This window comes from Gambusia affinis, linkage group LG14, assembly GCF_019740435.1.
Source record: "Gambusia affinis linkage group LG14, SWU_Gaff_1.0, whole genome shotgun sequence".
Lineage (NCBI taxonomy): Eukaryota > Metazoa > Chordata > Actinopteri > Cyprinodontiformes > Poeciliidae > Gambusia > Gambusia affinis.
In genome coordinates, this window is record NC_057881.1 from 24,664,115 (window position 1) to 24,682,394 (window position 18,280).

General features: G+C 40.6%; 1 protein-coding gene across 2 annotated transcripts in view; it reads left to right on the top strand.

Moving 5' to 3' along the window:
- LOC122843512 (retinoic acid receptor beta-like) overlaps positions 1-18,280 on the top strand; it is a 141,689-nt gene that overhangs the window by 78,348 nt on the left and 45,061 nt on the right. For both annotated transcript variants that reach the window (XM_044138308.1, XM_044138309.1), the window contains one exon: positions 11,459-11,607. In XM_044138308.1, coding sequence (XP_043994243.1) covers positions 11,459-11,607 — 149 coding nt within the window. The remainder of the gene's footprint in view (positions 1-11,458; positions 11,608-18,280) is intronic.

An 18,280-nucleotide genomic window follows, 5' to 3' on the forward strand; every position in this document is an offset into this window, starting at 1 on the left:
CACCATATGCAGATTTTTTTTAGGATGTAAACTATTATCACAGCAGATATTTCCTCTTAATCTAACTGAACCATAAATTTCACAAATATTCTGACAGTGAAAATACGTAGCGGTGGAGGCTGTTCAGAATTTTGTACACATTGAGATCAATTTCCAGGATAAAACTATTAGTTTCTAAAATAAATATGTTGACATTTATTGTTTTATTTTTTAAACACTAATTATAAAAATGAAACAATTATTTTCAAAAAGTGACAAATAGAATTCAGATATTTTTGGTAAAATTTCCCAAACACACCATGTCTTCAAAAAAGCGTCTTCAAAAAGATTCATGTTTGTCGTTTTTTTCTTTTTTTCACACAGCATTTCTAAACAGATCAGAAAAAATGTTTGTGGAAAAGAATAATTGTAAATTTGTAGTTAAAAATAAATTCATGACTCCTTTCAGTAGTAAAGCCGTTACTTTAAACGCTGCCTGAAAAATAAAATCGCAACTAAAAATAACCACTGTGGCATCTTTCCCTTTATCTGTGAGACTACCAGTCAGGAAAAAATCGAACCAACATTCTTTCCATTTCATTTCTCCTACAATCTGATTGGATCACAAAGTGAAGCCTTTGTCGCCATGCAGACCAGTTAGCATAACATTTAGTTACAGTTCTGTAGTGACGATATATTAGTTCCATCCTTCATTCCTAATCCTGTGCAGCACACCGATCAGCTTATCTGTTTAATTAGTGACTCGTCTTTTTTCACTTATGTCCACAGTTTTAAAAAGGCAGGACTCAGGAAGAGCTGAAGAGGACAGAAGGAGACGCCGCTGCTCTATTTCTAAAATGACAAAAGCTCATTAGGTCCCTGCAAGCTGTGGTTTGACCCACTGACCTGTCCGACTGGAGAACATTAAACTCCTTTTTGTGTTGTTGGAGTGCGCTCTGTTTTTAACCAGGACTCAGATTGAGAAGCCTCTCAGGGTCACAGGATTGTTGGTTTCTTCGTTTATTTATTAGGGATAATGGAATCCTCCTGGGTGTTAATTAGCAGTCTGACAACAAGCCCACCATTAATGCATTTCCTCATCCAGTTTGGATGTTAATTAAGAATGATCAAGGACCTCCTTAACGTAGATGAAATGGGCTTAGCGGGCTGAAGAATGGCTGCGTCTGATGCTCACACCGTAGCAAGGAGGATGAATGCGATTTAATTGCATCAAAATATAACTAAAGATAACGCTAAATAAATCAGAGCAGTGCTGTCTGTGATGCTGCATGGGGATGAGTATAGTACAAGTGAGATGTGTGATGGGATAATTGGAGCTTTTTTTTTTGTCTTCGAGGCTTAAGCGTCTCTGATGTGGACATGAGAGACCATTAGCACAGCTTGCTCACCACGATAATTTAGTGGGTGTGTGAAATGAAAGGCGGACGGGGAGAAATAAAAGTCGTGTTCTGCGGTGAAATGAAACGAGAGCTGTCTAGTGCTGGCCGTGTTTAATCAACATGATTAGGATGGCGTTGGGGTCCCACCAGGGTTATGTACTGATACTGTGTATCGCATCTAGATTCCAGCCTTTTATCGTATATCAAACACCAACAGGCTTTAGATAAATGCATATCTTCAAAGTTCAGAACAATCACAGAGATTCATCTATGAACTTCTCGCTGCCTTTCATGTCACAGAAACCTTAAATAATAGCCCGGTGTGAACTTCTCCTGTACTTTAACAGGGCTGCCTTGATGGGAACAGTTCCTGCTTTCAAAATGTACGTTTTGATATGGATTCAAGTCCAGGGCGTCCTTACATTAATAGTGTCACAAACACGCATAAAAACAAACATCTGTCAATTAAACACCAAGCAACATCTGTGTCACTTGCTTTCATGCGTAGTTACTGCGAAATGTAAGTTAGCCTATTAGTGAAGCTATTCAAACCTAAAATAGCATCTGAAAGCTAAACCTGCAGCAGCTAACGCTAATGTCAGCATTTACACTCCACATTTCTAAAGACGTTCCATGAGTGATCAGCCTTTCCTGAAACTCTGGAAAGATGAATGGACAGAATAACATTTTTATCAAATGTGATGGTTGAAGAACGTGGAGAACAGCCTAAAACAATAAATATCTTTGTTGTTGAGCTATATCTATTTCTTCTATGATTCAGTCCGGAAAGACTCAGACGGAGAAAGAAAGCGATTAGGAAAGTTTATTGACATTCTTTGGCTCTCGGGCCCCGGCTGAGGACATCGAGCTGTGATTTGTAAAGCTTGGATGAGCATTCCGATGCTGATCAGGAATGTCATGGGCGTGCTGTGGTGGCGTAGGGGATAGTGCAACCCACATTTGGAGGCCTTGAGTCCTCGACGCGGCCGTCGCGGGTTCGATTCCCGAACTCAACTGACGTTTGCCGCATGTCTTTCCCCCTCTCCTTCCCCCTTTCCTGCCAGCCTACTGTCATATAAGGGACACTAGAGCCCACTAAAGACCCCCGGGAGGGGGAAAAAAAAAAAAAAGGAATGTCATCCCCCGGGACCCGACACTGGGTCTGAGCCTGAAGAGCCGGGAGAGAGGAGGTGGAGAAGGGGTGGAGGTGGGTTGAGCGTGGCTGGAAAGGATGGAGGTCCTTATCATCTGGGGCTTGTTTGGTGATTGGACGTGACGTGGCTTGGTTAGGCGTTGATAGGTCGTCGATGATGAGTAGGACACACCCATTGGATGATGCGGGTGGGGCTAAAGAGTCTTCCAGTTTGAATTTACGCCCAGGCTTCATTTTAGCAGCAAAAAGCTTTTTTGAACCGTCGATGTATAGTTTTTGATTAAAATGTGATTAATTAATTGCAGACCTGGCAATGAACTCAATTAAAAATTTTAGATCTCTAAAAGTAATTGTTAATCTTCTATGCAGTTTTAATCTTGATTAATCATATTTTATTGTATGAAAATAATTTTTTCATGAAAATGGATTTTAGTGGATGACTGAATCAAACAATAGACAAGGCATTGACTATTGTAAAGCAGAGCTCTAATAATCTTTGGAAAGAAAATGCATTTAATTGCTTTTAAGTTCAAAACAGTAGGAAAAACCTGGCCAAAACTGAACAAACCTAAAAATTATAGTGTATAGTAAATTATATATATATATATATATATATATATATATATATATATATATATATATATATATATATATATATATATATATATATATATATATATATATATATGTACTTTGAGTTTTTATATATAATAAAAACAAAGTACAATTTCTACTTCTTTACTTTTCCGAAATTTAACCAGATGCATAAATAGTCATTTGACAGAACACCTAGTCCCAGCAATCAATAGAGGGGAGAAGGAAAGCAGGCGAAACCAGAATGATCAGTGTATGTATTTAAGCCACATACATTGTCAAGTCGAATGCTATCATAATTAAGAAAAGTGAAGAAAAATGATCCCTCACTGACACCACTCAGAACAAAAATATGAAATTAGGATTTCTCCCAAATACCTTTCTGCTGTACCCAAAGCGCCCAGCTTAGAGAGAGAAGATGTTCTTTATGCTCTAAAGAATCAACTTCATTTCAGCAGTCGGATTCTTTGTACTTCTCCTGAACTGCCCACCTCTTCATCTTCTGCTGGTTTCACCATTTGAACTTCCTGGTCACCTTTTTGAAAACACCTGAGGTGGTTTCACCTGATGAGCTGGATGCAGACTGTTGGCTTAACCCTGATGTTGCAGTTGCTGCTGACTTGCTCCAGTGTTAAACTATGGCTTGACCTTGAATCTGATAACTGAATGCAGGTACATTTTTTAACCTGAATAACTTGTCAGATTTTCTCCTTCAGGTAAATCTTGACTGGAATTGTGTAAAAATGATGTGAAACATATATTTTTTTTCTTGGACAAATCCAATGAATGTATCATTAACTCTGTGGACTTTTTTTCCCATAGAAGTGATCCTAAGCCAGTCTCCTGTGGGTTTTTTTTAACGTTTGCCTTCTGTCTTCTTAAACCCCCAGTCTGTCATGGCAAACAGACTCTCACAAGGAGTTGCATTAACCAAATATTTTCTATTTTTGACAATTGGTTTTGAAAATTGGTAATGAAAAAAAATCTGAAAGCCATCCGCCATTTTTGACAGATTACAATTAACACAGCAGACCACTTGGTGCAGATGTGCAGACATTTTCAACTTTACACAGAATGCATCGCAGAGGTCACGAAATCAATCAATCAATCAATCAATTAGACAAAAAAATCCCACCTGAGTAAATTCTCTGATCTGAAGTCAATGCATCTCGCTATCCAGGTGCTAACAGTGTGTTGAAGAGTTATGGGCAGGAACGTTTGAAAGCATGTCTGGTCAGTTTGACCACTGCTGTAGGATTTCTTCCTTAGAGGGGCCGGGAGAGTTGCTGGTTCCTCTCCAGCTGCGTTCCGGGCGAGAGGCGGGGTCACTCTGGACAGGTCGCCAGTCTGTCGCAGGGCAACACAGAGACATACAGGACACACAACCATCCACACACACACTCACACCTGAGGAGAATTTATAGACCAATTAACCTGACAGTCATGCTTTTGGGAGGAAGCCGGAGAACCCGGAGAGAACCCACACATGGACAGGGAGAACATGCAAACTCCATGCAGAAAGACCCCGGGCCGGGAATCGAACCCAGGACCTTCTTGCTGTAAGGCAACAGCTCTACCAACTGCACCACTGTGCAGCCCCGCAGCCTGTGTTGAATATTAATTAAACCAAATGTAAATTAAAAGCACTTGAAAATGTCGTTATTTATCATTTAAAAAATTGTTGGGTAAAAATAGATTATGACAAGATATTAGTGACCCAATCGAAATGACCAGTATGAGTGTGTCACTCACAGTCATACTGGTTCCTGCTTCCTGTCACCACATGCTCACTCTGGAGGAAGGATTGCTGTCAATGACTTAATGCTAGTCTCAGCTTTCTTACATTGATCAAATGTTTGCATGATTAACTAAATTATTCTGTCATCTGTTGCATTTACAGTCAGCTTAGTGTCACTGATTCTAATCATAGTGGTATGAATTTGATTTATTGTGTATTTATATATAATTGGAAGTAAATTGAACCCATTTTTTTCTGTGAATTAGTGCTACTTCAGTAAACTGATCTGAATTAAACCAGATTTTCTTTTTGTCCCAATTTTTGCTCCCCTCATTTCATGAGATCAAATGACTCTTAGCTCTTCATTATTTCCGTGTTGTGAGAGCTTGAATGTTAAATCCTCCCTCTCTGTGAAATGTGTTTGCGGAGTAAAGCTGGTTGTAATTTGGTGTGCTTCGGAGGAACTTTGACCGTTTCCTTTGACTGTGACTACTGGATGTGAGCGGCGCTCCTGCAGAGAAGACACTTGTAAACTGAACCAAGTGTCAGCTACAGGGAGAACAAGGTGCACTGACTGGGAGTAATATTCCTCTAATCCTCTCTGGCTATGCCCACCAGTTCACACTCAGATTACCAAAGCTCTCTGCTCAACACAAACCAAATAAACAGATACCCTGAGGAGCTTCAGGAAAGGCCTCCCTTCCTCTTTTCATCAACACCCCCCCCTAAATCCATACACACTCTCTCCTTTTTCTCTCCTGCTTCTGGCAATCTGTTAATTTGTCAGGTTTAACTCAATCATGTGATGTATAATTCCTTTGAATTTCTATTTTATTTAAATTAAAGTCAGTGTTGGATTTAAAGCACACTTGTCCTGCCATTATCTGCAGCAGAAGAGCAGCTTTGTCCTAATTTGCGAAGTGGCGTCGTTGTGTTAAATTGCCTGTGTGCAGCGACAGACTTCGCTTCAGGTTCTTTGCCATCTGTTGGTCATGTGGAGCATGTGGGCACAGCTTTACATGTCACTGGTTTTCTGACTTGGAGAATGAGATACAGTAGAAGCACACAGAGGACAAAGAGAGGACAGCGTAGGATAACCGACAACTTTCATGTACGTTAGTGTTGAAACTATTTTATGTAGTTTAGTAAAAAGAGAGCACAGGAAAAACGGAAAAGTTACCAGACTGTCAGTGTTCGAATCACCTACTGCACAGGTGTCAAACTCCAGTCCTCAAGGGCCGCTGTCCTGCAAATTTTAGATGTGTCTCTGTTGCATCACACCTGAATAGAATAATTAGGTCATTAGCAAGACTGTGGAGATCTGATCTACACAAGAGGAAGTAATTAAACCATTTCATTCCAGTGTTTCGTACTTATGGTACATCTAAAAACTGCAGGACAGCGACTGGAAGACTGGAGTTTGAGACCCCTGACCTACTAGGATGAAGCTTGAATACTTTGACTCACTGATGACATTCTTCGGCTTAAAACAGTTTAGAAAATCCACAATGCAAAATAAATAAATAAATAAAGGAATTAGACAATACAGAACAATATTTAAACTATCTCTGCCTAGACAAAAAGCCTCATTTTTTTAAAGCAAAACATTTTCTCTGAGGAACAAAAGAGGATTTTTGTGGTGGCAGTGGAGGCAAAAGAAGAAAAAGGTTATTGCAGTAGATGGGAACAATGTGAGCCTTTGCAGTGTTTGCTGGTTGAATAAATCACAGGGGAAACCAACTGCGGCTGCCGCTCTGCTAGCGGTGGGCAGAGGTTTGTCTTCTCTGAGCTCCAGGGCCGCTCTCCGGCCCGGACCGAGTGCAGTCAGAGGGGCTCTTGCAGGGGAAGTGTTGGAGGTGTGTAGTGCTGCAGTGCTTCTCTGAGAACAATGGCAGCAGCATCGGTTCAGTGACTGAAAATGTAATGCAAAGCAGGAGGTAGGCAAGGAGGCCTGTTTGGTTAACCGTGTCATGTGACACTCCAACTCTTCCTCCAGGAAACTGAAAGGAGGTTAATGCAGTGTATTCTGGGATTAATAATTTCTATTCCAGTCTCTTTTTTTCTCTGTATTTATTTCAGACCTTCATGGCTGGTCCCAACAGTTTCCACTCAGGAATTTGTAGCTGTGGCTTTTTTAAAGTCATGGTATCTCACGGTCCACGGCAGGCGTAGATGCTGCTGCTGCTCTGCAGATTATTCCTACATTGGAAGATAATCTCTCACTGCTGTTTTTCAAACATATAGGACCTGCAAAATTGTTATGAAAAATCCACAGGAGTTTGTTGACTAGAGTTTTAACTAAACTTTTCCTATTCCTTCACAAAACTCAATCCAATTTTTAATGTAGTATGAAAGTTTGTGTCATTAGTTTTAAGCTGTTATTTATTTTTGTTTCATTGTACCAATTTAGTGTACAATAAAATGCAATACTTCATGTGACAGCTCACAGTCTGCAATGACATGCTGTGGATGTCACTGCATGTCGCATGTCACTGCTTGTCACTGAACGGCATGCAGTGACACAATATGTCACTTCACGGCATATTGTGGCATATGAAACTGCATGCTGTGAAGTTTCACGTGCAGTGACACAATATGTCGCTGCACGGCATGCAGTGACATGCGACATGCACATCTCTGTATGCCATGCGGTGACGTGCATGTCACATGTCACTGCTTGTCACTGCACGGCATACAGTAACATGCAATGACATGATTGTCACTTCATGTCAATCTGGTGTGTACAGTAACATGCATGTTAAACTGTTGGGCACATTGAACCATCGCTCTCACAGGATTTCAGACAACTGCTACTCCTGGAAAAATTGACAGCTGTCTTTAATGTTTTTTATTAATCCATAATCATTCTGACTGGAGAGTGATGGACTTCAATATTCATGAATAGTTTTATTGGCCTTCCCAGCTTGATGAATACCACCAGTTGTTTTGCTAGCGTTTGTGTTGAAACATCGGTATCCACCTGACCAGCCAGCTGCCCAAACGCCTGCTTTATAGAGGTGAAATATGTTTAGTGAAATATTTCCCAAGAGGAATCTGGTGTGTGTTTTTGCACCATTGAGGTTAACTTTACATCATACACCCCAATATGTCAAACATCTGAAATAAAAGAAGGTCCACATCCTTTCGACTATCATATATGCACAACAAAAGCCAGTGTCTGCAGTGGATCACCAAACAGCTGGTGCTCCAGTGGATTGACCAATCAGGATAGCTGCTTTCTCTAGGCTAGTGTGTGCTTTCCTGTCCGACCCCACTGGAAGGTTCACACAGAGGCTACAAGAACCGCTGCAGCCACACATTTTTCTCTGCCTGCTCCAAAAAAAAAAAAAAGAAAAGCCATACTAGTTGCTCATGCTTGTCTGTCACCAGTCTTTCTTTGTCTGATACAGCTTTCTGTGTGTGTTAACATGCAGCGAAGTCAACTCAAAGTTTAATCACCCAGAAAATGGAAAAAGGCTCCTTTCTCCTGATATAGCCCATACAGGTACCCAATGACCATACACACACACACACACGCACCCCTGCGCACACGCACTCATACACACACTCACTCATACACACACTCACCCACGCACACATACCTGCATACGCATGTCCACCCACGCACACAACATACTTGTGTGACCCGTCTGTCTGCAGGTGGCCATGCTGCCTTTTAGAGGCAGCCATCAGCTTCAAATAGGCAGCCCGTCTTTATTGTTGCCCTGCCTTTCGTCAGCGTGGAGCCACCCAGCCGTTACAAATGCACCAGAGGAATATCAGCAGCCAAAAGTATTTTTCCTCTGGATGTGTGTTAAAGTGCCTGCACCACCTGGTGAAGGCTAATGCATGTTGCTGATGTGTGCTGTTGGCCATTCATCATCACCACCATATGTTCACACCCTGTTACATTTACATGTCTGAAAGGAGATAAACTTTGGATCTAAGTTTGTGAAGAGCTTACACTTTTCTGTCTCCTGCTTGTCTTAAACCTTGATTAGACGATAGCCTAACAAGAGGAAATGTGTGACTGCAAAACAGTTATTAAGTTGTGCCTTTTGAGACCCTTTGTGTGTGCATTAACCTGCACTTAACCCAATTTCCTTTTTAAAACATACTTGCAAAATAGCTTGATGATTAGAAATTTGTCTTTTCATGTGGTGGTATGTATGTTTAGCTTTGGCTTGGGTTCCAAGGGAAGTCTCTGATTTGATTTTTGTTTCATTTTCTTACTCTGTGGGACTGTGGGACAATTACACACTGAAATTGGGACTACACAAATAGTTGTGTACTTCTACACAACTACCCTAAAAGTTTTGGATTATTTTGAGCAAATTCATTGTTTTTAAGTCTTATACAAACTTTGTTCAGATGGTTGTCAAACAGGATCGTACTGTAATCTCTAGGAAGACTAGAGTTTGCTTTTTGGTCCGTACCAGACTTTGATTACGCATTCATACCTCCTCAAGCAAACCAGACTTTCTAGGCAAATGAACTGGAGTTGGATTATAGTGGACCAAACAGAGTTGGTGTGAAAGCATCCTGATTTAGTTCTGGGAGTTTATGTGAATTCTTGCCTCAATTTCCTGTTCTTAACTGGCGTAATTTGCACCAGTTATGCAAATGGGATGGTATTCAGCTCAAAGGCCCTGCATGCTGTGAAGTCAGAGATGTTATTCTGCATAGCATGGTGGTTATTTGATCTAGTTGAATAATGCTGTTCTACCATTGGGAACAAGTTCATTCCTTCTCTTCTGTTCTCTGACATCATCAAGGTGTTTTGGACCATTCCTCTGGTGCTCATGTGTTTTAGCTAACTGAACATTGTTAGGCAGTGTTCAGTTGAGTAGGCTTTAGCTATATTTGGTTATTACCAAGCATCAAATGGCTTATTATTAAAAATAACATTTAATCCGGGCATGCAGAGGGTGAATGCACGGCCCATGTGTGACAGTAAACTAACATCAGTCTGTTTTCATCTGAATGTCACAGAACAGTTTTTGAAACAATGTATTATGCCCATTATGTAATTCTGACAATATTTATTCTCAGGTTTGTATCACTTTGAAGTCAGAGCAGCAAATTTGTGAAACGCTGATCTCCACTGCGTCAGTTTTCTGAAAGTCTGCAAATTCACGGAGCTTTTTCTGCAGCTGCTTCAGAAAAATGTCATTAATCGGACCCTGCAGATGAATGACATTTTACATGTCATTTTTCAACACTTCTCTCAAAGCAAGTGTTGAGAAAGACCTAGGTGCCATTTAACTCCATCACAGTAGTTAACTTACTTCTCAGTATTTTTACCATAGGACAGCATTCAGACTCCCAGTTAAACCGATGTGCTGCTGACTTTTTAGAGCTTCTCTTGTTCCAAAGTTGTATAATTGACACACACAGAGTGAATGTGTAATCCAGGTTAACATGTTTTCCTGCTGAAAAAACAGTGGATTCAGAGAAACGGGATTAACCCTTTAGGATCACCAGAGAGAAAAAACATTGATTTGAAGTTATTTGGTCTTTTGCTGGATTGTTTCTGTTGTGTTTTCTTGTTTTTTTTTTTTTCTCGAACCACATTCAATATCCATTGTTAGTGTGTGGAATGTAAAATTGTTTGTTGGGTTATAATAGAAACAAGAAAAGGTTAAAACAGGAAATTAAAGAACCGTAACTTCTTAAAAGAATTCTAAATAACTAAAATAGATTTTAAAAACATAAAATCAACCAAACTGTAAATTAAATAGATTAACAGCATCAACTTGAACTTAAATAGGACTATAACCTAGGTTTAAATAAATAGTATCCTTTAATACCTAACATTAGGTAGCAAGCAGAGAGTAAGAGAGAGGGGGGCTGGGGTGCACAAGCTTGATTGACAGCACTAAGACCCTCCCCCAAGCTCTGAGTGGTTGTTTCTAGTTAGCACTGGGAGGCAGAGAAGCTTGATCTTTGATTTTCTTGACACAGTGACATATTTAACAAGTACTCTCTAAGTGATACTTTGAAGAAATATTGAAACCGATTTCAGAACATTTTCGCTGCTATTCTTTAAAGATGATCAAATCAACAATAAGAAAGTTATTTATTTAGATGTGGTGGCATGTAGGACATATTCAGACATCCATACATGAAATCATGTGGTCCTGATATGCCCACTAGTATTGTTTCTGAAATAAAATAACTTGAAAGCTACAAGTTGGTTTTGGTGCTTAGACTATTCCGATTCACATAACTCTACACTTCAGTGGAGTGGAACTACTGAGACAGGAGGAAGCGTAACGGCCTTTTTATGTCTTCACATAAAAAATACAATGTACTGGGACAAGAGCACACTGGAGCAACATAGTCAATCCACAGATGAACTGCAAAGTTGTCCTAACACGTGCTGCGCGACACGTTTTGTAAAATACCACACAGAGAATTTATTTTTCATCCCATTTGTGTTGTATGAAGAGAAAACAATTTTGTCAACAAAGTCTTGTTTTGCCTTCAGGTGAAAATGAAAAGGTCCGTTTTTAGTTTCTAGAAGCCTAACTGAGTTATTTAGTCATTTGAGCAGAATCCTTTTCATCCTCCTCTCGTTTGCTCTCCCTGCAGCCATCGAAACGCAGAGCACCAGTTCTGAGGAGTTGGTCCCCAGCCCGCCGTCGCCACCACCTCCACCCAGAGTCTACAAGCCCTGTTTCGTCTGCCAGGACAAATCCTCTGGATATCACTATGGAGTCAGTGCGTGTGAGGGCTGTAAGGTAGGACTGGCCTGCTGCAACACACATCAACAAGCTGTGTGTGTTCAAAGCCTGTGTTGTCTTTTCATTACCATGCTGACATAATGCAGACATGAAGAGCTGTAGAGTTGTCGCTTCATCTTAACCCAAATAGTTTTGTAAAACCTGCTCATACTGTCTAGGGAGGGTTGTAAATTACCCTCAGAAGTGTGTGTATGTGTGTGGGTGTGTGTGTTTGTGTGTGTACACGCATGTGGCTTTTATGTTTCTTACTTTGTAAGGTTTATTTTTCCAACAATTACGTTGTGAGGATCAGTGAAGTCCTGATGTTATCCCCTTATCATAAACACACCTGGAGTCTTACTTTAATTCTTTGATGCATGTTTGAGAAATCCTTGAGTTTTCCATGGCAACCATTCAGGATTGCATAAGCACTTCCTTTCACAAAGTTCTGCCTAGTTCCACAAAGCTCCTCTTCAGACCTGCATTCTCCAGGTTTGAGAATCCACGTCTGAATGCAGGACTCTCCAGCTGAGCTGGAAGCTCAGCTTCCACCCCACAGAGCAGCTCTCCCCTGGCTTCTCCACTCAACTCCTTCAGACTAGCCAGCAGCAATCAGCAAACACCTGTTGGAACTGAGCATCTGTTGAGCTCATTATACGTCTCTGTGTAAAACTCCGAAGAAGAGTTGTAAGCGGCATAACAACTGAGTCAGATGTAAACCAGCATTCTCAGTTTACATCTGACTCGCTCTGCGATCTGCCACATCTCTCAAATAACATAGGATTTAATCTTTCAAACAAACAGAATCATTACTTTTGGTACTAACAATTAAACTTTTAACAAAACACAGATAAGATATTTGAATTACCGGTACATGTGAATTATACTTAGAATGTATAAAACTTTCTTAAATGTGCCAGCATATGACCGTGTCTTTTTTTTAACAAATCTGTTTACACGGTTTTTATTTTTAGAGAAGGCTTGCTTTACTTTTAAATTTGATCCAGAAAATCTGATTCATTTTGATACTTTAGTTCCAACCCTCACTGCAGTTCCTTCAAAGCAATTACCCATCTACTCCTACTTTCAGAAGTTGTTGCTAGGAAACTGTATATTTAAACATCCCCTTAAAAAATATTCATGCAACTTGGCCTTGTCCCATTTTGTCACATTACAAATAGAAACTTCACATTTTGTTGGCATTTTTGTAACTGACCAACACACGGCCGTACACAGAAGGATAATCAGTTATTTTCACCAGTTTTACATGTAAACATTTTAAAAAGTGGGTTTGTATTTTTGTGTAATTCCAGAATCAGTACAACAACCTTTTAGCACACCTATCAAAAAATGTACTAGTTCCATTGGCAGATAGTTTTTTTACTTATGACATGGAAAGTTTTGTTAAAAGTGAAAAAAAAAACTGCTAGCTGAACTAGTACTAAAAGATACATATTACAGAATCATGGACTTAAAACAGGCTCTTGTATTTTGCTGAAAAATTACTTGTAAGTTAGTTTTGTAGAATCTAGAAAAAGAAAACTTGGCAAGGTTTTCTGTTTTTTCAGTGTTGACTTGAAATCTGGGTGTATGACTGGATTGAAAAGGAAGTTTACTGTGGATTGGAGTTAAATAAATGAACTGAGTTGAATTGAAAATGATAAGGGAACATGTCTGATTTGTGTGTACAGAAAGTGAGTGGTCTATTCCAGGTGCTTAGTTCCTGGATGGTTGGCTGCTGCTGTTCTCCTGTGCAGTCGGACTCAGATGTGTGTAAGTGAAGCAGAGGAATGTCAGGAATCCTCCGGAGGTTTTGGCCCAGTGGCAGGTGGTGATCTGCTCACTCATCGCTCTCTGGGTCAAACTAAGCTTTTGGTGTTCCGTTAGAAGCCAGCAACAGTTACAAAGGTCTACCATGACCTCTGACCTCGCGGAATTGTTCAGGGTCAGTGACAAACAGCACGCTGGACACACTCTGTGCAGATACGTACATAATCATCACATGGCTGTGGTCGAGTCCATTTTATGGCAGATAGTGAATCCAGTTCATCTAATGGAAAGTTTCTGATGGAACAAACATGCTGCTGGATGATGCTGATGTGGAAAAAAAAAAGCATACATAAAATATCTTGGATTGATTTATGTGACACTCTGTTGCAAAAGGAGAATGTTTTCATCTCTGTGTCTCCCTGGTGAAGCCATTGTTGTGTGTTGTGCCGGGGCCGAGGCCTTTCTGTTGAGCAGAGGCAGCCGAGCGTTCTGCACAGCTGTAGGCTTTTACACAACAAGAGGAGCCTTTTACTCCCTGCTGAATGTGCCAATTAAAGCCAGATATAGACTAAAGGCAGAGTGGGGGCTTCATCTGTGTGCATGTGGAGGACTTGTTGAAGAAAGCTCAGACACATATCGTGATATCTGCCAAGCTGTGGATTAAACTCCTCCACTGATCAGTGTTCAAACATTACATCATGTTCTGTACATTCATTGTGGAAGGTCAGGCAAAGAGCCACTTAAGTTCTTCCTAAAATGCTCTGAATCACTTGAATGAGGGAAGTCTTCTGCTCCAAGGATGCACATATTTATGTTTTGACTTGGATTCCTCTCATATTTATGTACATTTATATTTTAATCTCTATTGATATTCACTCAATCACTCATTCAGGTTTGATCAGTCTTATTGCTTATTCAAGCCATGAAAATGACCACAAGCTTTAATAAAATAGTGTTTATGATCATAACATTGAATAAATGAAAACATTGTAAAGATACACTAACAGGCCTCGGCCCCCGGCACAACACACTCTTTTCTTAAGAGGAGTTCCTCTTTAAAACGTGTTTTTATTTAGGACCTTAAACTTTTGTAGAGGTGTAGCAGAGATTGGATCAGTAAGACTGAACAAAACTTGTTTTTAAGCAACATTTGAATTTTAGCTTTACTTCTCAACAGTTTGCTTACTGAAAAAAACATGTTTGATGTGCATTACTAGTCATTTTTGGTCCTGTAGCCGGAATTTGGTTTAAGAACTTTTTAAATCACATTTTATGTTACATTTCACTGTAACTTTGCCAACCCCCCTGTCCCCCCCCCCCCCCCACCCCACCCCCATAATAAAAAATAATTGCTCTTGAGAAATTTTTCTGTTTATTGTCCCTCCCAATAATGTGATGCGATTTACTGCCTTGTTTACGCCACATCAGGCTAGAGCATCTCCATCAGATGTTCAGATGACTTCTGATCATTCTCCTGTATCTCCTGATGATCTCCTCTTTTAGTGCTGTGTTATTGTTTTTAATACTCTTTTTACCTAGTGGGTTTTCCATGTTATTGTTTATACGAATGGGAGTGATGAATTGCCACAAGACTTTCTTCTTGATCAGTAAAGTATGTGTTTATCTATCTGCTGTATAAATCTAGGGTGTTGGTTGAGCAGTGATAGCCACACATTTTCCCTTCAAGATTTTCTGCTACATTTTCTGTTACAAACATGTTGTTACCTCATGATGATCTGCTGAAGTACCAGAAGTACAAGTACCAAAGTAAACGTTCTGTGATGAACAATACAGTGTGTGTTTGTGATATAAATGTATTGTAAATATATTTTTGAATTAATTTTGTTTTTTGATTTATCTAAACTGTGACAGACTGGCGACCTGTCCAGGGTGAACCCCGCCTCTCGCCCAGAACGTAGCTGGAGATAGACACCAGCAAAACTCCCGACCCCATTAGGGACAAGGGTGAACAGAAAATGGATGGATGGATGGATGGATGGATGGATGGATTTATCTAAGATCATGAAACCAAGAACCGTTCATTATAAAAACTGTTACTTCTGAGATGTTGAGATTGATCAGATTCACTGATGACAGAAAACGGAAGAGAAAACAGTTGCATAGTTGCATTTCTGTTATTACACATCAAAAATACATGCAGCCATACACATGTTGCATGTATATGTACATGCATGTTTCTGCATCTTGCATGAAAACTTGTATGCATACAGAGACACCACTGGTTCATTCTGGTTATGGGATTTCTTGATTCTCTTGGTTTGACAGAAATTTCCCACAAAAAGACAACTTTGTCTTTTTGCAGGATATGGGTGCTTTGTACTCTGAGCCCCCATATCTTGGAAATTTGAGCCCCCTACAGCACATCAAAAGAATACCAGGCCTGCTGATGGATTTGTGAGTGAGACTCTGGTGGTTCTTGTCAAAGTCACTCCAACTGTTGAGAACAACTGAAGGAAATCATGGGTGGTTGAGCAGACATGCCCAGAGCCACTGAACTGCTCTCTAAATTCTGAACGGACTCATAAGCACTGTAAAATGTCTGTCTTTTTCATCCTGGCAAGTGTCGTTTAGTGTGTTTCCCATCCTGAGCTGATGTGTTTTGTTGGACAGAGCTCATTTGAATTGTTAAAACAGAGCCGTGGCATATGGACCTCCAGAAGCACATGCATATGCAAAAGATGACAGTCTCATCTGTGTTGACCCAAAGTCAAGCAAATCTTACAAAGTCAAGACAGACTTCAAATTGTTTCCAACCCTCACACTTAGTTCTGACAAGAGACAGAACTTCCTTTGGAAAACCACAAAATTCTTTTAACAGAGTGGAACAGTCTATTCAGCCTTTCCTGTTATCAGGTGCCCTCTCTCTCTCTCTCTCTGGCCACCTGACTGAGCCACACACACACACACACACACACGCACGCACACGCCCACACACACACACACACACACGCACACACACACAAACACACCTATCTTGGCATGTTGTAGAAAACACTTCCTTTTTCTTTTTCTATGTGCTTCCTCTGACTTGCTTCTTAAGCAGTTCACAGAAGTTGAACATTTCTAACTTTTCTCGTTTTCCCTCAGTAACACCAAAGACTGTTATGATGAGCCCAACCTGGTTATACTTAGAGATGATATTCTACAGCAGCATTACCTGGATGACACCATCAGTTGTTGGCTAACTAATCCACCTTATTTGCTTGTGCCACCCCTATTTCAATCTATGTCTGTCTACGACGCCCAGCAGGGTTAATTCTCTTTACCCACATTGAACAGTAAAAGTGAGAAAGCTTCTGCTATTTTCTCAATGGAAAATTGGCATACATAAGGGGCTCAGACAGAAAACCCAGCTCATCTCTGGAGCCTTTCTATAGAGAGCAATGCAAGCTGCAGCTGAATCTCCAAAAAATATTTTAAAACGCAGCACCGGCAGCGGCTGCTTAGCATGGATTTCATCACAATAATTCTCCTGGCAGAAAGAAAAGCAAACCTAAGCATTCCTTTCACCTTTCAGTTAGCAAGCAGGACGTTTGTAGTGTAGGGGCAAAGCTTCACATTGCTTTCCTGCTCTTTTCTGCTAAACTAAGTAATAGAAACCAGAGCAGGTATACGTCTCCAGTAAATCTGTCTTCGTTAGTGGAGCAGTATGGGCAGTGACGTCGTGGGACTAGTTTGCATAAGATGTCCAGAGAGGAGGGCGTGATTCGGCACGCGTGTCGCTCGCGCTGACAGCTCTGAAAGCATGAAGACAAAACTCTGAGCCGTGAATACTCCTCCCCTCTCTCTCCTCTTCTTGTTGGGTCCCGAGGTGTCGACTCAGTGGGATTAGCTTGATGGAACTGGTTTGACAAGCGAGGGACCCCAACCCCTGTGAATGAGCGGAGCATTCTGAACGCTCACACTGGCTGACATACTGTTGTGTTTCTGAACTCTCGGCGCTGTCTGCTCCTCTTTTCTCCCCAAAGCCACACACCGGGATGGAATGTTGGGGGAAGTTTAACAGTTCAGATCGCTTCAGCGGCTGTATTAAGTTGTTGCGTAGATATTTTTTCATGCTGCTATAGAAACTCATTTCTATTGTTTCACTGTTTTGGTTTGACCTGAGCATGACGTTCCCTTTACTTGTAGAGTTGTGGATGCTCAAGCTTGACCCTGTCCATTAAATGTTGCATTGCACAGGCTGTAGAGCATTTTGTCATACTGGCTGCAATTGCCCATGCATTTCTAAGGCAAGAATAAAAATAGAGACTTTAGGAGGAATGATGAAGAAAACTTCTTACTTAATTTTTGGTTCTTTTCATTTTTTTTCAACGTTTTTCCACAGCCTCCCACTCTTAGCTTTCACTGCAGCTCTGTCAGTGTCATGGCTCCCAGTTTAAGGATGGATTCACACCAGCCCAGTTTAGTTCACTTTAACCCAACTCCAGTCCATTTGCCCAGAAAGTCCATGAAGATCTGGTTCACCTAAAAGTCTGCGTCTCATTCTGGTCCTTTCTTTGTAAGAGGAGCATGACACACACCCCACCCTCAAACACACACACACACACACACACACGACCTCCATCCTTGTCACAGGGTATTTTGCAGATTGCATGTTATTTTAGGTCTCTTGCTGACTAACACAAAAACAATGCTAAAAATATATTCCAATTGGTGAAACAATGAATAATGCATGACATTTTGGAGGCGATAGGAAGACTGCTTCTGCAAGATGTTTCTTCTGTACCACATAGTTTATTAGAATTAGTCATTAATCACAAATGAATATCTTCTGTTGTGCTTGTTTGTGGCTGAGTGATCACATGCAGCAGCCTCTGTGTCCCTATACCCTCCTCATATCCTTGTTTCCTTCCTGCCACCAGCTGGTGGCACAGAGTGCTGATGACAGAGATCCTGC